The sequence below is a fragment of the Pseudochaenichthys georgianus genome, chromosome 3, assembly GCF_902827115.2.
Source record: "Pseudochaenichthys georgianus chromosome 3, fPseGeo1.2, whole genome shotgun sequence".
Lineage (NCBI taxonomy): Eukaryota > Metazoa > Chordata > Actinopteri > Perciformes > Channichthyidae > Pseudochaenichthys > Pseudochaenichthys georgianus.
The window spans coordinates 38,783,031-38,810,439 of NC_047505.1; the positions used below are offsets into that span (position 1 = coordinate 38,783,031).

Here is a 27,409-nt window from a genome sequence, read left to right on the forward strand (position 1 = left end):
AATTCTTCTCGGATAATTGGTTGCATTAGTGTTGCATTAAGGAATTGATTAATCCGTCTAGATTGCAGACAGACAGATATTTCTGCCTTTCTATGAATTTGTGTTTTCTCAGCGCATCAAATATAGAACTAGATTGATTTGCAATAAGGAGACATGACATCTGACATTAAAACACCATCCATTCTCCTGAAGAGGTCCCTTCCTGTGCATTTGACACACATGGGACACCGGCTTCAACCCTCTGGAGTCCAGGTTCATGTGTGTTCATTTATGCCAAATTGGTATGCATTCACTTGTGTCTCTGTTTGTCTGCACCCCACATGCATGTTATAATGTTAGGACAAACTCAGCCTGTAAGTCTGACATCTTATCCTTCAAAGCAACCAACAATACAATAAAAATGGCAACTAAAAATATGCTCATATTTAGTGGTAATTCCCTTAATATGATACAAGACTCAGCTTCATCATGTAGTTATTCAGCTGTGAATCATTGGTGAAACGTTCCTCTTTCTTATAAATCTGAGTAATCAATGAAAATAAGTAAAAACTCTAATTATATGGAGTCTCTGCTTTTTTGGCTACTGAAAGGGAACTTGTGGTGCCACAGGAGCCCCTTCAATTTGCCAAATAAGGGAATAGTGCTGATGAGGTGAGAAGCACAGAATGCCTAAAACAAACTGTAGAGGGGCTTCAGCAAAACAGCCAGGGGCTTAAGATATATTAAATTACCATGATTGGGACTTAAGGCATGGTTAAAGCCTTTTGGAGAGGCTGGGGAGCCTCATAGCAGAGCCATTCATGTCTGGGGAGCTGGGTCAATAGGTTGGGGAAGTTCACAGGACCTGATTCTATTCTTATGCAAACGCGAGTACAAGACCTAAAGCTCACTGAGTTGGAAGATATAAATGACGGGACAATCATCGACAGCCCTCCACAGACACAAACCTGGTCTACAGCTGCCTACTGTCTGAGCTCACTCTGAACGTCTCACTTCCTACTGCGAAAACCAAATGTACATGATGATCTTACTCACTGCCAAATTTGAGCCCTTTGAAAGCTGGAATGGAAAATACTGCCTGTTCTCCATATTGTAGTTTGAATATGTGAAATAAACAGGATGTCACAAACAGTTTAAGGTTATTAAAGCTTAAAAAACACATACAAGTGACCTTTGTTCGTTGCATGCAGCCTGAAACTGTATTTCTCAGCCTTGGTGAATAATGCCACCTCTGGTGAATTGTACAACAATAGACAACATCTATCTCCATCTCTTGACAAGGTGAACATCTGATCAGAATGAATGAATGAATTCACACTGAGTGCCGTGAGAGAGAACACCTGCAGCTCATGAGTTCCTCTAGTCAAATACACATGAGGCTCAGATGATTGATGTGATGAGAGACAACAATTACATGACCAAAAATATGTGATTGTTGATATTTCATTGCAAAACCATTGGCTTTAATATGCTGCTAACCTCCTATCTGAATCTGTGTGTGAGGCTTTATGGTCAGGGCTCTTTGCAGGACTGTCAAGTTCTTCCACAGCAAGTGTTGACAATGGTTTCTTTATTGACTCTCTTTATGCAATCTTCAGAAATATCACTGTGCACTGTCCAATAAATAAATGTCCAAACCATGGATAAAAGACGACATGAATTAGCATTTGCATTGATTTATTGCATTGCATTGGTTTTTCCATGTGCACTGTGAGGGTCTCAGATAGGGTGTGGTATGCAGTACAGACTGTAAAGACAAATGTGTGATATGATATTGGGCTATATGCATCAAATGTGATTGATTGATAAAACTATCTGTTAAACCAAGTAATGTTTCTCCCTCAGTATTAAATACATGCATATCACCACTTGTGATTTTAAAATAGGAGAAAAATTAGCATGACCTTTGACTCCTCTGAGAGGCCAAGGACACACTTATACATCATTTTTCACAAAACGATATATCATTTTTTGATATGAGATACTGAAGTACGATATTCTGCTGTTAGAGAGTGTAATATATGGCAACATGATTGTGTGACTTTATTTAAATACGCTGGGTAGAGTAACTGACGCATCAGAGGAACTGGAACACACACGTGTCTGTCGGCTTGTCCCGGGTCAAGTTGTGTCTCAGGAGAGTGAGAGGTCGTGCTCCCTGTGTCCGGCAGCACACTGCAGCCTGTGGACACCAGGTCGTCACCATGTGGGAGCCAGTTTACTAATCTGAGGTTCAACACAACAGACGTGAAGTACTACACAAAAGCCGGTCAATAATGCCATCATGTGCGATTACATCATCTCATTATTGAATGACATTAGAGGAAGATGAAAAAGTGACTTGATTTGTGGTACAGATGAGAGGTGAGGTCTTACGTTAGGCTTGTATTATTTATATAATTTCTATGAATTCATATGTTTCGTTACATATGTTATTTTAATAACATTTTTAGAGGATTTATCAGATGGCTAAATCTGAGCAAGTTAGTGCGACACTTAGCAGAGGCCTACGATTAAGCTTAAAAATTCATTTTTAATAACATTGTATTGAAAGTTTCAGACAACATATACATTTAGTTTATATTTATTCATCACTTATCGTGTGCAATTTTTCATTCATGGACTCAGAGGCCCTTTTCTACCAACAGTATTTACCTATTCCCTGGTTTCAGAATCAGAATGCCTTTATTTGTCCCACAGAGGGGACATTTACATTTGTTCCCACGTTAGTAGAACCAAAGATAGCTTAGTATAACTTAAGAAGCATGCATAAAATATGAAAATATAAAACTAGAAATAACACAATTTACAAAATAAACATCCAGTACCAGAAACAGTGAAGAAATATAGCGGCCAGGTGAAAGTATTAAAGGTGGTAGTATACGGTAAACATATTGCACATTGTATCGTCTATTTTTATATTGTATTGAGAGGTGAATGTAAAAAAAGATTACCACCCTGCAGTGTCAAGAGTCATTTTTATACAAATGTAACATGCAGACTAAAACGTCTCTGTCCAAAAACACTGTAAATAATAACACAGTAATCATATTTCTCAAACATGAATTTTATTAAGGGAAGAGCAAAACATGTAATTCAGATCACTTGATAATCTCAAATGCTATAATGCCATTTTAATAAATTAACTTACACAAATTGTAAATGAATAGAAACAGCAGTGTTTTAAGGGACATGTATTCATCCCAATGCGGATGACATCACACATATTCAACTCCAAAAAACAAAGTCCATATTACTTTAATTAGAGGAAGCTGTGTCATCAATCAAAGCTCACATTTCAATCAAAGACATTTGCATTTGTACACATTTTTCAAAAGTAATTTTCAAAAAGCAAAGAAATAACACTTGAATATAATTATATCTAGAATATGTTCTTTTTCAGAATCGAAACTCATTTATGCAAAGGTTTAATGGCAGACAGTGTATGAACTGTGGCTTGAGCTGTATTTGCAGCGGAGTCGCACAGAGACAAAGCCCCATGTGTTGTCCGGTGAGTCCGTGCGATTAACACGCTGATGAGCCTCCGCTGCACAGCTGCATCATTATGGTCCTTTCCTAAAAAATAAAAACAGACATAAACATAAGAAATCTGAATAAGCTCTGCAATTCAACATTGACATGTATAGAGTCAGATAAAGTGATGTCCACTCTTAGCATTTACACGTTTCTCCAACTGGTTGCATCATCCCAGCACATTTCAGCTCGATGTGAGATCAGCCTGCAGCCATGCCGCTGCCAGACTCACCAAATTATATATAAAGAGGTTCCCGGACAATTTAATCCACTGGGAGACATGGTAAGACCCTTTCTTTGCCAATTTTCACCCTCTCTCTTATTCAAGCCTCCTCTTTCTTCCTGCAGCTTCACAAAGCAGGATCGTGCTTTCTTTTTTTTCATGTTCCCTCATATCTTTTCTCAGTATGGCTGCCACCCCCGAGCACCTCAGACAGCATGCAGTTTATGCAAATCATCAGCCTTTCAAGCTCAAAGTTGAATGAGACCTCAACTAAATCTATCTCCCTCTTTTTCACACACACACACACGCACCACACACACACACACACACACACACACACACACACACACACACACACACACACACACACACACACACACACACACACACACACACACACACACACACACACACACACACACACACACACACACTTCGTCTTGCTACACCTCACTTTACTATGGCGACCTGTAATGAAGTATAGGATTTCAAATTTAAAACTGAAATAAAAGAGCCTGGGAAACTAAGCTGTGTGTGTGTGTGTGTGTGTGTGTGTGTGTGTGTGTGTGTGTGTGTGTGTGTGTGTGTGTGTGTGTGTGTGTGTGTGTGTGTGTGTGTGTGTGTGTGTGTGTGTGTGTGTGTGTGTGTGGCAGGGTGGTGGTGGCTGGAAGTGTATGTGAAGAGTGATGTTAAGTGGTGGATGGATTGACACTAGAGTTAGTTCGGGAGGTAGAGAGAGGCGTGTCCAGTGTGTGTGTGTGTGTGTGTGTGTGTGTGTGTGTGTGTGTGTGTGTGTGTGTGTGTGTGTGTGTGTGTGTGTGTGTGTGTGTGTGTGTGTGTGTGTGTGTGTGTGAGCATGATGAATGTGAAATTCTTGGTGTTCCCAGGGTCTGGGTGATGTTTGAAAGGCCTGAGGGGGGCTGGCTATGGCAGGGGGGGTTCCTGTGCCCAGCTGTTGGGGGGGGGACCCGAGTCTCTTTCTGACAGGCTGTCCTTTTCACCAGCACATAGCCAGGCCAAGCAGACCGCTACCATAACAACGCCACAGGCCCTCTGTCATAGTAACGCCATGCAGTCACTGCAGAGAGGCAGGGTTTTGGGGGGGGGGGCAGAAGTGAATGAGGAGTCGAGACGTTTCCACCCCTGTGAACTTGAACTTGACTGACAGTCTGAACGACTGGCTGGGCAGAATGGAAATCCATTCCTAGAGATATTTTCAGTGATTCAGTTCCCACAATCATTTTTGATTCTGTGAACAAATGTTTTCTCTTAATCCTGTCTGGGGGATTGTGAGGTATCAATACAATTAAGATAAAGTAATACAAATGTGACACAAAATGTATATAATAGACTGTTGCCATGAGATAAATTGTTTGGTCATATTTATGAACATAAAGTGTTTCATTGCAATTGCATTTCTGTTTGAATTGTCCTGTAATTAAACAAGGAAACAGATTGTTATAATATCATAAAGTAAATTAACAAATACAACCACTACACAAACTAAAAACAGTGTAATAATAATAATAATAATATTAACATGAACAATTGTAATAACTTACTTTAAAAAAAACATGTTTTCTACTTTTTTTTTAAATGTGTGTACTATAATGTCTTTTAACAGTTGACATGAGTACAAGCTGCAGCTCAATTATAATGTGTCTAATATTTTATCTCCCTCTCTCAGGGTCGCTGTAACCTGCAGCATGTTTGCTCCAACCTAAGGCCTATGAATGGTGACTGGTCCACATCGGGGGTCTTAGCTGCCCAGACCCACTCGACCATGGGAAAAGAGGGAGCTGTGAAAGGTCCCCTGTCGCCGTTACAAAGCCAAGAACAAGCCATAGCAGGATAATCACGTTTATCCCCAGATTAAGACAGGATTGCAGCTGTGGTGTCCTTTTGGGGGGAGAGGGGGCTGCAGGGACGTAAAACATACAACGTCCTTCAGCCCTGAGTCCTTCAGGTTCTGGTGCTGAGGTACGAGGCTGTTTGTTCTGTTTGGATCAGGATGCGCAGGTTATACTGTGAAACCTGGGCTTTGAGAGTGAGGTCTCACAACAGAAAACAAAACACCCAATGCAGCATACTTCAACAAAGTGTGCATTCAGTGTAATTTACCCCAGTAACACATTTTAGAGTCTATTTGAATTTTAAAGATTTTATGCTGTTTTTTTGTTATGTATTCATATTTTATATATTTTTTTACGTTTGGTACTTTTATTTTATCATATTGTCTTCTTATGTCCAGTTCCAAAGTTGGATGTAATTACTTTTGGCTTTCAATTTATTTGATTCTGTGAATAATAAGTTGTGTGTTATTTGTGTGTTGTTTATGAATTGTTGTTTTGAGAATAGTTACAATTCATCTAGTCTACATGAATCAAGGATGATCATGTGACACAATGGCCTCTTTCTTTTTCATTAACATTAGTTCTGGAGTGAGACCACACAGCCATACACTGACTGTGAGAGAGTCAGCACAGACATAAAGGGCAGCAAGACAAAGGGGCAACTTTTCCAGGAGACACTCTCATGGCTGCGGTGCTAATGCAGGCATCTGCCACTGTCTGGCCTGACGTTCCCACCTCACTTCCCACGTGGGCTTCACTGCAGCGCCCTCTCACATATAACAACGTTGGGAAAAAGAAGTGGCAGACCTTTGTCAAGTGCTCCTTTCACAAAGCAGCCATTGTAGAGCAAAGCCAGGATCAGAATGATAATGTGGACGCAGACTACTGTTTACCAACAAGTCTCCTGCAGCTGCATCCTCTCAGACGCTGCACTGTGTTTGTTCATCAGGAGACAAAACAACAACACTTGTTTTTTTAAGCACAGGTGCAAATGTGTTGTATCGGTCAGTTAATTGACTTGGAAATCTGACTACGGTCTATTTTTTCCTAAAAATGCCTTATTGGGAATTGTATCAATTATTGTTTTTACATAATTAACAGGCTCATTACAGACACGAGGGATTGTGCACTGAGTGGTGAAAGGAATAAAGAAGAAGTGAGACGTTTCCAAATCACATTAGCTCCAACCTAATTCCAGATATTTCATGATGTTTTTGACAATAAAACACACACATTACATACTAGGCTGATATTAAAGTCAAACTGAGTAATCTACATACAGAAATGTTTAAAACTCCGATTAAAACTCATTTTTAATCAAGCTCTTTGGTAGTCACAGTGTTTTATTGTATGAGCTCATATATTATCACCAGGCTTCACACCTGCCCCTCCCCCAGCATCTTGTCTAATTACAGCCTGGTGTCTAATAAAGGAACAGTACCCCTTTTTATTTTTCAAGCAATGGTGCAGACTATTAAAACAAATCCTTGCCTTTGTCAACTAAACTGCAACGTTTCAACACAGATATTTAGTCTGAAAGTAGGTGGTGTGTTGAATATGACAGGTGAACAGCATTACAATATTTAAAATATGAAAAGTAAGAGTTTGTTCCAATATGGACATGCTTTTACTGTTTCGGGAAGGTATACTTTCTAAAATGTAACCTGTACACATAGTGGGAGTCTGTTGGCTTTTTTCAGTATCTTTAAACTATCATTTAATTATTGTCCATGTATGACCTAACAAGAAATAATTACATATTAAATGATTCAGTATTATCCCCACAGGAGTTTAAATCCTGGCAATTTGGAGACAGATTTTGAAACTATTTCCCTTTTTCATGTTTCAGAAAATGAATATTTGACAAATTCTTATACAACTTTTGGTGCCAGGTTGATTTTTTAGGGCAGGTTGGATGGTGGCAGGGGGAGTAGGACTAACGATTTTAAGATTTGTTATTTTACAAACCAGTTTGTAGGCTGCATTTAAAAAAAATTGATTTTAGTGAAGGCCTCAGGCAGAGCATAGAACGTTCAGGTTTTAGGGCGAATCATAGAACATCTACGTAGCCTACTGCACCTGTATTAAAAACGCCATTATAATTGACTGTTCATTTTCTCTGTCTATAATTTAAATATTCATTTTGTTCTCCAGACAGGCAGATAACAGCGGATGAAGGGGCGCTGTGTGCTGCTGCGCCTTTAAATACTCTCCCCTCGTTTCTATGCAATTATGTTAATATGCAGAGCTTGTCTGGCTCCTATTCATTATCGGCTGGATTTGCGTGATTATTTCCTTTATTTTCCATCTTGGTGAGGCCACTTTTGGGTTTTTTGTCAAGCCTGCTTTATCCCAGCACAGCGAAGGTTTGTCGGAGGGACCAACAGAGAGCGCTCAGAGAGACTTTCTGCAGAAGCGTTCATGTCGCCGCAGATTGTGAGAGCTAGATTCCCTCTGTTTCAACACTGAGGATAAAACACACCACTCAGTCAGTAAGTAGCTTATTGTCTCTGGGCTGTATTTGTAAAATAACCCGGGTAAATTAGCCCGGATTTTTAATGACAAATATGTAATAGCATCGAACTGTAAATACACAATTAAACCCGCAGATTAGGCCTTGTGTTTGTAAAGGTGAAACTAATGGACATGTTTAAAATGGCGGTAAAAGAAGAGACATTTTCTTTATCATAAATCTTCATTAATCAGCATCTGAGCTGTGGTCTGTTTGGAAAAGTGTACAAAATGTAAATGTGAAATAAAGGCCTCCTGCTCCAGTCGGACTTCTTTATAATTTGTTTATTGCTTATTAACGAAAACTCATATCACTTTATTCTGCACTGTAACACCGCTTTAATGAGGAATCTTGTTGAAAAATATATGTTGATGTTGATGAGACAAATGGTTAGTGATCTCGACACCTTAAACCTAAAATGATAAACAATAATTATTACGTTTCTTCACTGGTTGGCTCTGTAGAATATTAACAAAAGGAGACTGTAATGAAGGCCTTCAATTATCTGCTAAAAAAGGAGCAGTTCTCACAAATAAATTTCATATAAGGGCCCTAACAGGGCCTAACAGGGATTATCTACAATATTGTTAAAATAATAATAATTCAAATAATTACAGTAAATGCAAGCTAACAATAGTTTGGGCTATTTATTTTAAAGGTGATGCTGTTTCTCTTTTTTTTAAAGGAACAGGTAAATACAGGCAACATACAAAAGCATCTAAAGGCATACTGTGCTTTCTGTTTTCAGTGTTAATTACTTCATTTTTACCTGCCAACCTTTTCAATAAAATCATTAATTTAGATATTTTATTTATCCATTTATTTTTGCCATTTTGATATGAGTGTAATCTGACATAATGAAGATGTGGTCACATTAAATCTGACAGGTGATTGCAGGAATTTCTTAAACTGCTTTATGACCTTAAAATGTACAGAGTTTAGAATACCACATGCGGATAAACAGATGTCTGAATATATTGAATGTACTTTTTTAAGGATCTGTTTTGCTTACTTAAAAAAACCCCACACTTTTAACTTGTAGTATCTGAATCATGGTTTTATAATTGTAAATGACTTGTCTGATACCTAAAGGTTACATCTGCAACACTGTTTTGTTTCTCTAAACTTCTGAACTAATAAGACTCATTACTATTTCCACATGCACTTGTGACCTTAGGGAGAAGTCAGGTATCCAGGAACATCTGCTTTAATTAAATCAAATGTCATAAGATTGTTTACCAGTCGAATCACTGATTCATTCATTTACGGTTCAATCACAGAATCGGTTTATCTTCACTGACTCATTGAGTGACCTTTTACAGGGCTCAGTAATGTGACCTCACTAATTACATGTGGCTACATCTCTTAGTTAGTGAGATGACACCACAGAGGAGACGTGTTGTAAGACAGGAAGCCTTAAAGACAGCGCTGATTAAAGTCTGACCCACAGCTAACGATGGAGCATTTAGAGCGGCTGCTGTGTGCCAACACAACCATTTTAGAGGCAGCAGAGAGACTCCGTCAAGATGGCTTCCATAAAGACAACATGATGTTCTGGCAGTGAAGGAGGTCTAGCCTGCACCGTCCGACACAGGCTTTGTGTAGTTAAGAAGTCACTGCTTTGGACATTATTTGAGTGTTTCTCTGCATTTCCAACGCCTTGTATGAAATTGTTGCCAGCACATAACTGCTGCACATTGTGTCCTTACATGAAATGATTCCTGTAATGAATACAAAATATTGTACCCTCTGCTGTAATGGGATTTATGTTGTCATCTCATGCAAAGTCCCCGAGAATAAATACAATACATCTCCTTAAAATTTTCTGAGTAATTTGAAATTAAATTATTGGTTTGGGAAATATAGAAATTAGGCCTCTTCACACCAATTGATGGTTTTTGTTTTGTATCTTATCAGTTACATGCAGACTATTATCTTTTGTTGCCTATAGCTTGTACTTTTTTGTAATTTTTTCTAATATTTCATGTTATTTCAAATGTACAGGACAGGGGTTTGGGAAGCAATGTGAGGTCCTCTGTGTCACAGTGAATATAAATGTTGCTTAAAATATGTCTTCTAGCATAGAAAGATATACAAATTCCAAAGTTATGCACATCTAAAGAGTTATGCATCATATTTTTGCATTAAATGTGCAGTATTGACAGCACACATTTACTATGATCAGGTAATAAAGTCTGCGTTTAAGGGAAGTGTGCTGGGACAGCAAAATGTATGGGTGTTTGAATACATACAGCAGGGAAGAATGTCTAAATAATTATTCTTATATTTCCCCAATCCCCATAAAAGTCCTTCAGAAAAGTTATGTCCTTTGACATGTTAAATCTCACAAACCAAAACAAGAAAGAGAAAGAGTAAATATTGCTTGTGTTGTGAGAACGCAATCTTATTTGTGTGTGGCCTCTAAGATGGGTAAACACATGATGTCTGATACTGTTTGAGAGGCTGAACAAGAAACCAAAGTGAAATTAGATATGTATGAAATCAGTAAGCATAACGAGGGATATTTTCAAAGCATATTACACAGGGGTGTTTAAGCGATTACAATAAAATGCCAAATAACTAGTTTAAGGTATTTTTGCGTGCAACTAATAACTATTTTCATTGTTGATTCATCTTGGTTTACATCAGAAAACAATTTCCTGATGCCTAAAATGATATCATAAAAGTGCCCATTTTGTACAAGCAAGAGTCCAAATAAAAGTGTAACCCACCTGAAAAGACATGATGTCCTCTGGTGTTTGTCTTTGTCTTTTCTCTCATTAACGCAGGAAGCTGAAGGTTTGGAGGTCATTCCTACTTTCGGTTATCTAGCTTTATGATGGAGGTTTAACACTCATACAGCTAGATAACCAAAGATAGTAACAGGCTCCATTGTTGACAGAAATGGTAAGTCTGAAGCTGCCTGGGAACAAAGAAAAAATAATTACAGAGTGAATAATACCCTAATTACTGTACTTTAACATGGCATAGGCTTAAACCTAAACTGTTTTCAACCAGCAGAATTAGGTTTTGGAAAACTATAATATCTCATACTAAGCATTATTTCACAAATGTTTCAAAACCAATTGAAACTAGCTTTTTTAAGCTATTCATACAAAGACAAATATTATCTTAATACCCATTCAAACATGTCTGGCAGGTCTTTCAACTAATTGTTTAACATTTTTAGATTAAACCATTCACTCATCCTATGACTAACTAGCTACCTATGACCAAGTGAGGTAGAGTGACAGGCTGATGACAAGCATTGTGGAAAACATATTGCACTTTATGTTGCAAATAATACTGTACATTAAATTCCCCCTGCTTTGCAATAAGAAGGGGCCCAAGCTTAACCCCTTTAGCTCCATATTTGTGTTTTTATTAAAGCCCAATCTCTACAGTAAAGACTATAAAACATATATTTGGGATGTGGACACTGTCAGAAAGGCCATACAGGCCTGCATTCCTCGTAGTAATTTATGAAAGATACTATCTCTTAGTTTCTTCTGCTTTTCCAAACGAACTGGGATTATTCTATTGATATCATGCTGATTAAATTATGCTGAATTCTTAGGGTTGAGGATCACTCAATTTTCAAACTCATATGTATGCTTTTCTTTCTCTAAATTGACCTTCATTCTTATAATTATATGGATTTAAATTATAATCCATTTCATCTTAAATTAACCTCGTGATGAACTCACGCTTTTCTTGTCAGTACGTCTGACGTCAGTAATTGGGGACTAAATGCATTGACAAGGCATGCGTCACTTTCTTTGTATATCTAGAAGAAAACTCTCACAAATTACTTAAATAATAATAGACCTTTACAAATTAACATGTCCAAAATACAACATACTTGAGTCTGTGTCTATAGTACATTTCAGACATGCAAGGCACATTAATAAAGCTCCTAATGGGTGTGAAGTTGTCTTTATTGACTCAATCTACTGTAGGGCTCTCGGTTTAGCAGGCCTTCATTGTTACCATAAAAGCCTAATTGTGTTTTTGTCAAATTGGTCAATTAATGCAGTCTCAAACACCCTGGTCCTAAAATCTGTCTGCAGGCTGACAATGTGATGCATTCATTTAAAAAAACATGCATGATGTGGATATGAACAGTACCACCGAATCCAAAACACTCACCTCCACTCGCATTGTGTCTCCTGCATCCATGGAGACTAAAACATCCACATGTGATGCTGAGGACGGTGGGCAGCATCTTTCGGACTCCAGATGTGCAGGACGACACATGAGTTGGTGTGCAGCCTCGCTTTGACGAACAGGTGTGGATCAGATCGATAAATCCCACACCTCCTGCCGAGGCTGGGTGTCCGCGGCGGGCTGTGGGTGAGGTTATCCTTGTTGAATTGTGTGTTTGTATCCGTGTTCAGGAGGGTTTTCTCCAGCAGGTGGGACGGCCTCCTCCGCAGTGTGAGCAGCGAGGGTCCCTTCAGTCCGGGGTCCTGAGTCCCTGCCGGAGCCTCCAGTGATCTCCTCTCACCTCCTCGCTGCCTTTTCCCCCCTCAGGCTGCGCTGACGTCACACCGACGGCAAGTCGCTGATAACCAATCAGGTGGTCTCCCCGTGAGTGGAAGTGCGATGTTTAGAAATAGCTTGTATTAACAATGCACGAACCAATAGGAACTGTACTGTAGTGATATAGGTTTATATCTTTATTTGTATATCACCATGAACCCAACTGTTAAAATGTTAGTCTTAGTATTCTGTTATTAAATGGTTTAGGTATTTCAATTGAAGTCCATGGATGATATGACATTGTTAAAAAGGAAATCCAGCAACTGTTAATCAATAATATGTTGAAGCATGCGTTCATCACTTAACTAGCTGTTTAAACAATACACTTTAGACTTGAAGCGATTATACAGAATTGGAAAATATCTGACTTTGCCGCCCCCTTGTGGGAGTTAAAACAAACACACAGTGGGAGACCAGAGTGCTTCGAGTTTTGCAAACCATCGTCGCAATTTAGAATTTCTCCGGAAAAATAAATAAATAACAATAATTGTGTTCTCACCCACTGCCCGACCCTGTGCAGGCAACACTCCACAGGTAGATTCAGTTTTGTATGTATCCCTCAGACCAATGTTGAGTCTTCTCGTCTTTCATCATCTCATACACATTTTAACTCAATATACATCAATTTTCGAGTCATATACATTAAAGCCAGTCGCTAGAAATATTAGCAGATAATCCATTGCTTGCCCAGATAAAAAGGAAAGATACAAAACAGTTAAAAAAACACACACACAAAAAGCTCAAGTGTGCTCTCCAACCCCGTATTCATATTTAGTAAAGAAACACATATTTTTGGGCAAAATCATAAGACCCACTGTACACGGAAGATTGTTCCCCAATGGCTAATATTTATATTTAGTCTTAACTAATTATGGCTATGGTTCAGACATGTTGTCAAAATGAAATGCATCATCTCAGCCCCTCAGTCAAGATGATCATCTCTATCCAATAATTAAACAAATGATTTGGCCCAAATTAATGCCCCAATATTTCCCAACTTCCGCTTTTTTTGAATTTTTGGACCATTTTAAGATTTGCAATTCTTTCTGTAATTATTCCCCCAAATGTAATCACCCATTAAACTATATGTGTATTGTACTTCTGTGTTTATCTGTACCTGTCTATCTATATGCTGAATTTCCCCTCTCAGGATCAGGAAAAGTTAAACTTAATAAAAAACAAACTTAAATAATTAATTGAACATATTGCTCAAACAAATACATATGCTCCTTTCTAACTGCACATATTCACTACCAACACTTGCACTTTCTCTTAACCTGGTTTGGTTTCGAGTTTTAGCCCAGGGTGAAATAACACTGTTGCTGACCCTCATGGAGATGAGCTCAGAAATATTGGACTCAGGTTGAGGATATACCGCCCTCTGCTGCTCAGATTGTTTGACACTTCCATCTCACAAGGTTGAATTTCTCTGCAAGCTAGTGAGATGACCAGGTAAACAAATGTTCATGTAACAATACATATGATGGCAAAAAGGTTCAATGCAGATGAGAATGCTTTGTCTTATTTGTTTTTCAAAGGAAATGATCCTCTGAGTTTTTCATCGACGGATCCTATACTTTGGCTTGTTTGGGACATGAAAACAGAAACTAGGATGGTGATAGGGTAACCATCCTTCCAATTCAATGCAGGATCATCCCAAATTAGAGAATACATTACACTGTTCCTTACTGAATCATTATTTTCATGCACTCATTATAGTAAAATGCATTGTTGATTATTTTCTAATTGATTTGGGACAGGACATTATCATGGCAGAATGTAGTGAATGTCTGCCATGTTGCAGATAGTAAATCACTACATGTGTCCACATCACACACTTAGCATAAAAGTCCACATGCTGGTCGAGGTAAGTATTTACCTCCACCTACTGGAACATTTGCAAACTGGAGTTCCTCAAACCACATCCTGAATGCTGGTGTGTGCAACTGCAAACCATACACCTCCACACAGTCATGTCCAGCCTGAAACCGACACTTTAGGAAACCAAGGCCAACAATAACAAGAACTATGGAAACAACTTAATGCAAAAACATGTTAAAATCCTGAGACACAGTGTACGACTGAACACATTTCCACAAACATGAAAGCAACATTGCATCAAAGGTCTAGCTTTATATGCAAAGACTACATTACCTCAGCCATTAAATTAAAATTGCAAAAACATAATGTGCACAAGTAATACGGAAAAACATTTTAATATAAAATACTGTAGAAGGTCACAAGACTACATGTTTAGAGCACATCCTGTTTGTCATGATGCAAATACTTCCTCTTTGTTCCCGGTTGGCAGGACAATATACCTACAAATTCTGTATGACATGGAAACAAATACTTTACCTTAGTGAAAGTGCTTTATATAAAAAATTAGTGGGTGTCCTTGCTTATTAAAAAAAATGTTATATACAAGTACAAAAGACAGTTTATAGGACAAACTTTTCTGAAACAAAACAAAAATCTAAGCGAAACGCCCAAAACTGGCAATAGACAAGTTGTTTTAACTCATGATTATAAATGTTGATTGCACAATGGCTGTAGAGTAATGACATTATTAACATTAAGATTGGTACCTTATAAGCCTCGCTTTTCATTCTGCAAATCTCCTGGGAAAATGAAGGCTTGGTTTACGGCACAAAGCTGTTAAAAATAAAATGCAGTGTGTCCTGTGAAGTGTTGCCAGCTGTTTGTAAATGAAAAGAAGCCAGCACTAGCTAGTCGCTAGATAATGACAAAACAGTCGCAATGTCATTGCGCATCATTTGCATAAAACTTTGTAGTTGAGTCGTTCGGAGAGACTCCTGTTGGCAGAAAAGCTGTGGACATTATAATGCTCTGCAGCATTGAGAATTCATTATAATAACATATATTTCAAAATATTTCTTGCTTTTTTCCAAGTCAATAACTTTGGTGTTAATAGTAGGCTCTGAGGAAAATGAAAACATTGGTAACGCTGGGAAGGGAGGGGGTTAAAAGTTGTCTATTGCCACTTTAAGGGCCACAATACAGTTCTTTTCAGACAGGATTCTTCCGTACATCAATTAATGAATTGTTGGAAGTCAGTGGTCCAATGTTAAGGCTGGAACACCGCGACTCTCTGCGAGACTTCACCACAGGCATTGGGACCGACCCGCCCCAGGACCCCGCCCCAGTTTGAACTACACGGTTAACAGGAACGTCCCCCGCTGCCTGGAGCCACAGCTCCTCCATGACAGCAGGTTCCTCCGTGGGGAGAGAGGAGCGCCTCCATGTGGACGGGAGGGGAGTGTTCACCAGCTCACGCATCTCCTCCCGGGACCTGCAGGCCTGGTCCGGGCTCCTGCCCCCGCTACTGTCCTCAGGGAAGCGGGTCAACTTCTCCATGCTGCCAACACCTGCTGCTCTTCCATCATATGCTACATCGAAGGACAACACGTCAAAAGGAGAGTTCGAGCCGTCAGATAGGAATGCTACTACATGGAACTTACTGAATCAAAACCAATGTTAAAAACAGATCTGAGGGCTAAATATCTGATCAAAGAAACAGAAAGCCAAATGACATTCCTGCAAGCAAATCAACGTTTACCTTAGACGGCAGTGATGGAAATGTAATCGATTAACTTCTACTGAGCATTTCAGATAGAAATGTTGTGTTTTTTTACTTAAACACATGTATCAGACAGCTGCAGCTACTGGTTATTGTTTTTGTATTAACATTTCACAAAGAAAGCCTGCGAAAAGTAAACTAAAATCTTAACAATGATACATTTATGAAGTTAGTATTAGCTCATGCTACTGCATTGCTCAATTTGCATCTGTTTGGAGTGTGGGTTGTGCATGTCCTCAGAAAGGAAGGAAATGCGTTGTTATGGTTAAAAAGCAAGAATACCTTCAACCAGAGTCTTCTATTCAACAACACAAAATGTTAAAGATGTAACTTCAGGCTTTAGGAAAGTTGGGGATATTTAAACTATTTTTTACCTTCTGCCATTTTAAAGAGTAAGTTGTTTTTTTTGAGAAAATAATTCTGGATAAAGAAAATAATAATTAGTTTTAGCCCAAAGGAAATATGTATCCTGGTTCCTCAGCAATACACCAGTGCAGCTTTTCCCACACAGGCACAGAAGCTGATATGAATCGATGTAAGGATCTGAGGGTAACAAATGATCTTAAAAAAGTGGATGTGCCTCAGGATATGTGGAAGTGTATTTGCACTCAAGTTTTTTTTTTGGCAAGAAGCAAATTATAGCTTGGATAGCCAAAGGCATCTTGCTGGAAGCTGTAAACACAATGATTATGTAACCATACATGTTAAAAGCAACAACACTTTGATCTGATCTTGTACCTTTAGTATGCTCCTTTGGGTGGCTGCCTGGACCACAGAGCTCCCTGAGTTTGTTGCTTAGTTCCAGGTGTGCTGCTTTGTAGTGGTTCAGCTCCATGCTGAGGTTATGAATCCATCCTTCATACTGCCGCTGCCTTCCTGCCAGGCCCTCGTCTATTTGGTCTGTGGGGCACACACCATAGTATGCACGTTTTGATTATTTTATAAGTTGATTATGTAAATAATGTAATAAAAATATATATATATTTTCTAACACAAAAATGGAACTTGACTTTTCGCATTACCTTCAATTTCAGTTCTACCTGGTAACCTTAAATATGTCCAGTTTAGACCAGAGTGATGATTTTATAATATGTTTTATGGTGGTGCAAGCACAAAAACACATGCAGGAAACCTTTTAATTTAGTGAGAGACAATACATGTATTTTTAGTCCATGTGACCCGCACCTCGACACTGCTGCAGTAAGAGCTGCACACTCCTCTCGTGCTCCTTCTGCTGCTGTGTGAGCCGGCGGTCGGTGTCCAGCTGGGTGCGATCCAGAGCGTTGTCCAGCCACTGCACCAGCTTCTGCTGCTCGTCCAGCTGCATCTCCAGCTCAGCCAGGGCCAGCTGCAGCTTACGCTCCTCCTCACGCAGAGTCACAACCTGCAGGAAACAGCAACACTGTTCAGCCTGAATATTGCTGAATGTATTAAGAGTCTTATCCAACAAGGATACAGGAAGGAAGGAACAGGAAGGAGTATGGTCTTTTAATGTTATTCATACTCAAATAACATTAGTGTGGTGTGATCAACCAGCCAGCTTTTCGATTGAAAGTAGTACATATCGCATTTTGTAATGGTTAAGTAGGCCGGAATCTCTTTTTATTTGTGTACAGACCTTGTCAAAGTACTTGCACAGCAGAGCTCTGGTCTCAGAGGCCGAGAGGTAACTGAGTTTGGCCATAAGGTTCACCTCCCACTGGGAGAGCATACTGGCAGAAGCCCTCAGCTGTCTCTGTCTCTGAGTGATGGCCTCATTTTTGTACTCGATGGCGGCATCCAGAGCCTCGATCGCCTCGTCCAACTGGAAAAGTGTTCGCTCCTCCTTCAAATGTCAGAGGGAACAGATGGACTTAATTAGAGTGTGAACATTCAGTCAAAAACAAACATTATCACCGATTTGTTACGGCTAGTCATATTTCCTAATAGTGCCATGTAAGTCCTGAATTCAGGTTTGTTGAACAGAAATATCTCTTACTTTGAAATACAATTATATTCCTCTTGCAAGAAAAGCCATCTGTACCATAACAAAACAAAAAACAAATCCTATCCCTTCTTATATAGGTCTTTTTTTCTGTTGGTACTTAAACCCCAGAGTGATATCTGACCTCAGGTGAGAGCAGGCTGCCCTGCCGCAGCTTATCGTCCAGCTCCACTCTCTGTTTGAGCAGGGAATCTTTCTCTTGCCGCAGGTTGGAGATCTCCTGACGAATCTGTTGTGAGTCTTGAGCACTGCTGCTGCGAAGTTGTCCATTCCTCTCACTCAACTCTTGCTCAAGTGACTCAATGCGCCCCGTCAGAGTCACAAGGTTTTGACTCAGTGCCTGGGGAGAAAATGAGTTAAAAAATGCTCAGCATGTACTTGCTTTCTTGTCACTGAATTGAGTTGTTTGTGATTGTTTATACCTGACTGGAGCGAAGCCTCTTTGTCTCCAGTCCGCTGCGTTCCTGCAGCAGGGCTTCCTTCTTGGCCAGGATTGTTTCTCGTTTAGTGAGCTCTCCTTCCAGATCTTCCAGTTCCTTCCGCTGGCCCAGTACCCGCTCCATTTCCTCATCCAGCCAGCGTTTTTGTTCCTCAATCTTCTGCTCACAGAGGGTCAAGACACAAAAAGCCAACCGGTCATGCGGAAATAGAGACAGACACACAAACTGAGGATGAAGGGGAATGACAGCCCAGCAAGAGAAATGTAAGGCACCAAAATGACAAAGGGGTGTAATAATCTCCATGAGGTTTCCACCTGTTGTTCTTCCAATGAGATGACAGAGCCGTTACTGCCGCTGCGTCTCTGCCTCTGGAAGGCAGCGACCTCCTCTGTCTTTATCCTGAGGATCTTCTGCTGCTGCTCATTTTTAATCTCAAGTTCCTAGAGAAGAGATGGAGAGGAGGAAGAAAGGAAGATAAAGATCAATATGTTTTCCTACAAACCATTGCCAGACATTTGGACGTGGCCGGGATGTATTTTTTCCGACTTAGAAAAAAATAGTGATTTGCAATGAACTACAACAAGCTTGGTTCTAAATGTAGTAATTGGGAATTAAAAGCAAAACAAATAACAACAGATCTGTGGCTTTGTAGCGGTTTCCTGATACTGTGCATTTAAATCATATTAAATATTTGTAATTAGCTACAATGACTTAAATGAGCCTTGGTTTTCTAATAAAACACCATTTGAAAATGTATACAAAATTATTATTTTGCAATATGAAGGGATGAATCAGTCCAACTCTTATACAGTGCTGATACTTTGGGTGTCAGCCGAGGTACCTTGACTCTGTGGGTTCTTCTTTGCATCTCGGTCTCCAGACGTCGTTTCTGCTGACTCTCCTGGCGCAGCCTCTTCTGCAGCTGCTCCTGCTGCGTCCTCATGCTCTGAACGCTTCGCTCCAGCTCCAACACTCGCCGCTCGCTCTGGGCAGGAAGGTTAGCGAGGCGAGCGGTGTCCCTCTGACGCTGACTGAGAACCTAACACAAAACCATACACGTTTTCAATTTCAGAATGTCAAAACAAATATATAAATAAAGAATAGTGCAGTATTTTTGCTGCATTTGCATATCAGAAAAAGATAATTAGTTTTAAAAAAGCATCTTAGCACGACATTATTCTTTCAGATTAGGGCAGAACAATTATTGGGAATTTTATTGAAAAAGCAATATTTTGACTAGTGTGATATCTGAATCGCAGGAGGCCAAATCTAACCCAACAACACCATTCCAAAAAAAAATTGTTTGGGAAAGATCAACGCAAAAATCCCCCTATGATCATTAATCATATATCGAAAAACAAAAATAATGATGTGAAAATTAACACTCTCCAATATTTTTGAATCACACAGCAATTTTGATATCAGTCAAACAAATCACACTTCTATATTTTATCTAAATCCTGGAACCCTACATCGAATATCAACTCAAATCAGCATCATGACCTCCTAGTTGTTTTGCCTATGTATAACAAGGCAAGGCCTATGTAATATGAGGTATAAATACAGAGGTGTGGCAGTCAAACCTGGACTTTGCTCTGAGCAGCAGCTATCTTCCTGCGACATTCCTGAGCTCTGGTCTTGTCCGATGCGCTGACGTCCCTCTCTTGCCTCTCCAGATCCTGCAGCTGCCGTTGGGCCTCCTGCAGCTCCTGTCGAGCCTGAACAGCTTCACGCTCCAGAGCCGTGATCTTATGGCTGTACTGCTTGTTCAGGGCCTGAGCATCCTTACCTAAAAAAAAAAGTGAAGTGTAAAGACACAAAAGAAAACCTTTATTTGGAAAAGATTTAGCCAAGGAAACGAAATGGGAATTGTTACCCGTTTTGACCAGCTCCTTGATGAGTTCCTCCTTCAAACGGATGGTGACAGAGAGCTCCCTGATCTTCTGCTGTGCCTGAAGAAGACCCCTGTCTGAAACACCTTCAAAACTCTTCAGACTTTCACGCACAGATGTCTCCCCAGCACTGGAGTTGGCTAAACAGAGATTTGAGAGAAAACACTGGAGGTCAGCATGGTGGTATCATGAGGAAGGTGACCGAGCTTCAAGAAGGCAGACAGGGTTCAAACCCTTCTGTGAGATCTTCCTCAAGTACCATCACAGATCGTTACGCCCTATATGGTTTCCCAAATTCTATTTGGGTGTAAACTGGCTGATGTGTGAACATTGAAACACCATGTAGAGACTAATAAAAGGAAGCAAAAAACGACGTACATGCTTTTCTGGCTAAACAGCGGTGCTGGTCCGGATAAGGCAGAGAGATAAGACCTCTCACACCCACTGCTGGTGCTCCTGACAGCGCGTTCCTCCTGGTCCAGGTCATGTTCACCTGTCTGACAGAATTATAAACATTACACATATATTTCACACACATAACATGATCACATGTGCATGTATTTTTTGTTTTGATCAACACTCGTTTTAAATAGTCTAAGTTGCAAGCCATGATTTCTTAGAAACACAACATACTGGCGTCTCTCCAGGCTGAGGTCGTAAAGTCTGGCCTCTTCTTCTTCTTCTTCTGTGTCCTCAAGCTCTGCTCCTCTTAGGTTCTGCTGCTCCTCATACAGGCTACCATCCTGATCACCAAACATCCCATCACCAAGATAGCCCACTGGACTGATCTGCACACACAAATAAACCCACAGATCAACACATTGGGAAGCTACATCATACTTCTATTTCTTACCACTTTACCTTAAAGGGGACCTATCATGCAAAATGCACTTTTGTACGTCTTTTATACATGAATATGTGTCCCCGGTGTGTCAGGGAACTCACCAAGTGTCAGAAAACACAACCCTCTCTCTTTTCCTCCGTACCCAAATCTCTAAAAACGGGGCTGCAACGGATCTGATACAGACTGATCCAGATTTGAAATTGTTCTGACGTCAGAAACAGGGAGCTCCGCCTATATGGACAACTCTCCACCTATCCGGGGAATGAGAGGTTGCCTGGCATGGTAACAGCATGGTAACATGACGCTCCTAACTCGGCCCCCTCCTTTGCAGGGGGGCGTGGTCAGCTGCAGCTCATTTGCCACAGAATCAGCCCTTGTGAAGACAGGGCTGGAATAGAGCAAATAGAGCGAAATGAGGCATGGCTAAAATGCATGACCTGTTTGGTATTTTGACATGTTTTATATAGGTATGGCCCTACAATATATGTTTCAAATATAGCATGATAGGTCCACTTTAAACATACACACAAGACCATAGGCCAAAGAACTAGCTGCTTGGTTACCTGTCTGTGTTTGCCTCCATTCTGACTGTGTACCAGGGAGCCGATAGGGGCTGTGTGAGGCCGGGGTCTCAGGTTATGGCCCAGGCCCGTCAGCCCTGGAGTGGACAGCAGACACTGCAGCTCTGCTATCAAGTCCTGTTGCTCCTGCAGCTTATCACTCTGACACAGAAGGAAATGAATCAAATAAGTAACAAATCAGCAAAGACAACAAAGCAAAAACTTGAAGTGAAAATCAGTCCATTTTACGATATTATATTATAATCAGGATCATCGCACCCTATCTGACCCTACCCTGTTTTGACCAAGTACATAAATATGTGATGCCATGATTACTCTGGGAAATGCCCTAATGGGAAAACTGTATTAGAATTGCTCTGGGTCTTACCTGCTGCTTGTATTGCTCCATAGCGTCCTCCAGAGCAGCTAAAAAGTCTGTGTTCTCTCCCTCCAGCCGCTGGATCTGTGCTTGAAGCATGTCCATACTTTCCTCTTTCTCTCCATGCTCAAGGCTCCACCTCTCCTCCGCAGCCTCTGGATCCTGAGTTAGTAACACATATAGTTATATATTTGTAAAGGGTACCTAGGGTTATGACTAAAACATTTGAATAAAGAGACAGACCTGGTTCCTCACAGAGGGCCAGCCTCTCCTCAACCCAACAGTGTCTTCATTGGAGCTGTTCTCAATGCCGCTGTCAGGTCCGGAGCCCGTGGTCAGTCCGCTGCGCTCCTCCTCCACTGAGCACAGCCACTCCTTCACTCTCAGACTCTGCTCTGCACTCAGAGCCCCTTCACTCTGCAGCTCCCGCAGCAACCTGGGATATATTTAAAATAGATTATGTGAAGGAAGGCAGCACCTCTTTAACATACAATGAATGAAACTCAAGGAAAACTCATGTCATAGTCATGCTGAGAGACAAGTAACTCTCCAGTGAATGAAGTCTCGTCAAGATGATACTGCCTGTAGCTTTATGCCACCAAACATCACTGTTTGCCAGAGAGGGTGCCATGTTTTACATATAAAAGAAACAGTAAACAAAGATGTCCTTTTATTTTAGTAAAGAGCTACACTCGATAAAATCGATAGCCATAGCCGGTCTCTGGCTGTACCTAAAATACAAAGGCAATGTTGATGAAAGGAGGAAATATGGCATTGCAAAGGTATAGCTTTTATTTCAATAGTTTTTTTAATGTCAGTAGAGTTTTATCACAAAAAAGACATAAGCTACTATATATTGAGCTTTGGCTGAACAGATACTCTAACGGCCCGTCCACACGGCGGCGTGCGTTGAAGCTTCAACACTTCTGCCCATTCACTTTGAATGGGGTGACGTCACGCTTTGCCGAACTGCATTGTGGGAGCGTTGCTTCGCTTTGCTCGCTTCAAAAGTTGAGCAATGTTCAACTTTTCAAGCTTCGGCGGAATCGTCAGCCAATCAAATCATATGCCAGTACAAGCTCTAGCCAATCAAACGGCGTGCTTGTGTGTCTGGGGCGGGAGATTCATGTGATTGGTTGTTGGTCGAGTGTCAGACATGCCCGCCGGCAAACTTCAACGCACGCCGCCGTGTGGACGCTGCGTAATACTTGTTTGTAGGATTTGGCCTCCTAATGGAATTTTCCATTTAATTAGGATATATATTTTTGAGAATTAGTAAAGTTAATATTATGGAGGTAATTTGAGTACCATTGTTTAAAGGAAATAACTTGTGCACTGGGACCAACGGCTTATACATATACTGTACATACTAGTAAATCACAAATGATCTTACCACTTAATAGAGAATGAAGTATTCATCTTGCACAATCAATGTGCTCTCACCTGTAGGCAGTGTCTGTGCACGTCCTGTAGTGGGCGCTCTGAGCCTGCAGTCTGCTGATCTCTCCCTCTCCAAGTCGAGGTCTCCTGCTTGGATCCGCGTGAGAAATTATGCGGGTCTCTGAGCGCTGGCGGTTTTCGAGGGCTCTGCGAAGGGCTTTTATTTGTTGCTCCAGCCCTTCTACCCTATCAGGCTCACGCTTGCAGTTGACCGTCGCCCGGTTCTGAATGTTTCTGGCCCTTGTGGCGTAGTTTAGTGTATTCAGGCTCTCATCAAAGTCTGACGAAGAGGGGCTGATGCAGGCAATCATCAGGGTTTTTGAATTTCCTCCCAAAGAGTCTTTTAGGATCCTGGGTGAAACAAGGATTATATGATCAACATAGTAGTAATGCCTAAATTATAAACAACATCACACGTAAGCAAATGTAAACACTGTTAAATCCTGCACTGCTGCAGTAGTATATACATTAAATGAGTATTTCCTGAGCTTATTCAAATGTACCTTGTGATTTTAGAATCCCTGTATGGTATGTGTGAGCCTTTCCTCTTGGGATCTCCGAGTGCTCCGATAACATTTCCCAGAGCCAGAAGTCCGCTGTTAATCTGGATACTCTCTTTCAGTCTCTCGCCGGTGTTTCCCGTCTTTAAGATGCGCTCTGACCCCGCAAGGTCAACAAAGTGGAACTTGGAAGACAACATTTGCGGTCCAGAATTTGCAGCAGTCCCATAAAGGCGAGAGGCTCCCCGGCGCTGGTCCATATACACGGTAAAAATGGTGTGTGACCGGCTGGAGTTCTGATTCATTTGGGTTGCACCAGTGTGCCTGGCTGTGTTTCCTGACTCTAGTAAACTCAACACCTCATCAAGACCCTCCACCTCGCACTCCTTCACGCCATACAGAACTATGAAGACAGAGAGACAAAAAATGTAAAGCAGAATAATTCATGAATGAACAGTCAAAAGTAAAATGCTGCATAATATTCAATATCACAACGACAAAGAGATTTTCAAAGTCAAATCCGGCTGTCAATTTTGTACCAATGTTGCCTTTATCCTCCCGGATGAGGATGTCCTTGCTGGCAGTCTCCACTTCCAGCAGGTCATTGAACTCCTCTTTGTAGACCTCCAGATAGGAGACGCGGACAGAGAAGTCATTGAGGTCATTTTCATCCAGCAGCTTGAAAACATCTGCAACAGCCCTGGGGATGATACCCTGCTCCTCATCTCTAAAGGAACCTACAAACACAATTAGAAAACAAACAATTGGCAACAACTTGTCAGAGTAAAACTTGATTGGAACAGTGCATACTTTGTTGGACAAGACCAACTAATGTGCGATTTACTTTATGACCTATGCAAAAGGATGTAATGTTTAAACTGAGCTTTAATACAGAATAAACTTAGCTGACAACAATTAAAGTGGACATTGGATGGAATAGATCAAATAAATCACTTACAGATATTAGCTTCCCCGATGGTGTAAGTCTTGCCTGAGCCTGTCTGCCCATAGGCAAACACTGTGGCATTGAAACCTTGAAAGAAGGCATCTATGAGCGGCTGAACAGACAAAGAGTAAACATCGTCTTGGCAGCAAGTTTCTTCAAAAAGGTAGTCGCAAAGAAAGTGTCTGTCGTGACCCAGAGTAACACGACACAGCTCCGAGTCCACGGTGATGCAGCTCTCGTGGCAGTGAAGAAGCTCTTTGGGCAGCAGGGGACGCACTCGGACAGCTACTTGAACTGCAGAATAATCCCCTCTGCCTTGGCCACTGGGAACCTTGGGAGACATTTCTGCTGCTCCGCTGAAGCTCTTCTGGATTCCTCTGCTACATGTGGATCATCTTAGTGGCAATGGATAGAAATCCTCTTTCACCAAATTCTTCGTCAACACCCCATGTTATCCGGCTGGATGATTTAAAATGGTTATAAGTGAGAATGTGATACATTAGAAAGCAATGAACAAAAGTAGCAGCTCAAAATTAAATGTAAAACCATATTCTAAAACACACTTTAACCTACAATAAAAAAATGGTGATATGGATAGATACTTTAATAATTCAACATTACAAAAATGGTATATATGATAGTAAATAGCCTGAATAGAAAAACAACTTTTTTGTAATAACCAGAAAGGCGTTACTGATTTTGGTATTGATTACATACCTGATAAATCAAGTTACTTCATCACATTGGCTTTTCTGTAGACCCGGCCTGCCTATTGCTTGACCTCGGTATGATTATGTTTTAAAAATCTATGCCAAATAACCAAATGTACAGCCTTACATTTTCTCATCTTCTAGATAATATGGCCTTTCTCAGTAGAAAACGTAACACTTTATAGGGATGTTTGCATGCATGTTATTGTTTAGACCGGGCATGTGTTTCTTTTGTTTCTATGAAAATACAGGCATTTCAGGGTTATGATGTTAATACCTGTAATGCAAATGTAACCCAACCTGCTTGAACCTGGAAATGCCTAGCTTTTAAGCTCCAAGTGGCTGTCTTAACTAGCTTTTAAGCGAAAAATACATGTCAAAAAGACGTGAGGTTAGTTTTTTGCTTTGAAGAGGTGGCCCTGCATACATTTGCCTTATACAAACACACTTTGATATGCTCAATTATACGAAACATTGAATACAACTGAGGTTTCTAAAATATGGATTTAGATTTATTAAGTAACGGATGATTAGCAAACTGATGAGATGACTTAGCCTTATGCTAACGCTACTACACAGTGATATGTGAGACAACATAACTTTATATCAAACTCCAGCTTCATAGCTATCTTCATTCTGAAAGCTTGTTCACTTTCACTAGGTTTCTTAACTTTACGTCAAAAGACGAACGCCATCATTATAGATAGCATTTTTAAAACACCATGGTCCCATAAAGTTATCTTGGCCATGTTAGCAACTTAGATTACCGTTATCCACAAACACACACACACACACACACACACACACACACACACACACACACACACACACACACACACACACACACACACACACACACACACACACACACACACACACACACATGGAGACTCTTTTCTTTTACTTGTAAGACATATTTTCACCAAATCTCCCACGGTGGTTTGCTCGCCTGTTTCCCAGATAACTTCAGCTAAGCTAAAGTTAGCAAGTTAGCCAGAAGTCCGAACAACAACATCAAAACATGGGGATGAGGCTGGATACCGTGCTCTAGAGGGGAAACTGAGATACATGATCCTGTAAGACATACAGCATGGACTGATGTGGTAAGACCTTACAACCATTAACAGTTCACACAACTTACTTTTTAATGTGGCAGAAATCACACCGCGGATTTAGGATAACACTGGAGGTTTTTTGGGAGTATGGAAGTTAAGGGGCAGTCAGGGGGGAGGAGCCCGAAAGTTAGCGCTGAATGTTGGGTGTGGTCTCCACCAGAAAGCATCATCGCTGCAGAGAGCAGTCTGGTTGATATTTTTAATACAGTTTATTATTACACATACATTTACTGGCGAAAGTAAAGGATTATTCCTTTAAGATTGTGCATCATAAACAAACGTAGAGAAATAGATGTGAAAATATTGGACAAAATTAATACAACAAAGATACGAT

At 40.4% G+C, this 27,409-nt stretch overlaps 1 protein-coding gene and 1 long non-coding RNA gene across 3 annotated transcripts; both read right to left on the bottom strand.

Annotated features, from left to right (window-relative positions):
* Positions 1–3,079: 3,079 nt before the first annotated feature.
* Positions 3,080–12,609, bottom strand: LOC117461985 (uncharacterized). Its single transcript, XR_004553777.1, has 3 exons — positions 12,272–12,609; positions 10,855–11,045; positions 3,080–3,576 (listed from the first exon to the last, which is right to left on the bottom strand). It is a non-coding gene; the product is annotated as an uncharacterized lncRNA (long non-coding RNA).
* A 2,244-nt stretch (positions 12,610–14,853) lies between these two features.
* Positions 14,854–27,192, bottom strand: kif7 (kinesin family member 7). Of its 2 annotated transcripts, XM_034079676.1 has the most exons (21): positions 27,102–27,174; positions 26,865–27,019; positions 25,263–25,709; positions 24,844–25,041; positions 24,308–24,707; positions 23,808–24,155; positions 22,608–22,800; positions 22,374–22,526; positions 21,989–22,147; positions 21,215–21,369; positions 20,960–21,078; positions 20,566–20,721; positions 20,273–20,478; positions 19,531–19,728; positions 19,004–19,129; positions 18,672–18,848; positions 18,374–18,589; positions 17,884–18,090; positions 17,451–17,649; positions 17,004–17,165; positions 14,854–16,074 (listed from the first exon to the last, which is right to left on the bottom strand). In XM_034079676.1, exons 3-21 carry the CDS (start codon positions 25,591–25,593, stop codon positions 15,695–15,697), a joined length of 4,083 nt encoding a protein of 1,360 aa, XP_033935567.1. In that variant the 5' UTR covers positions 25,594–25,709; positions 26,865–27,019; positions 27,102–27,174; the 3' UTR covers positions 14,854–15,694. The 2 variants fall into 2 exon arrangements, with proteins under 2 accessions (XP_033935567.1, XP_033935563.1); XM_034079672.2 differs by lacking the exon at positions 26,865–27,019 and having other exon boundaries at positions 27,102–27,192.
* Between the last annotated feature and the right edge of the window lie 217 nt (positions 27,193–27,409).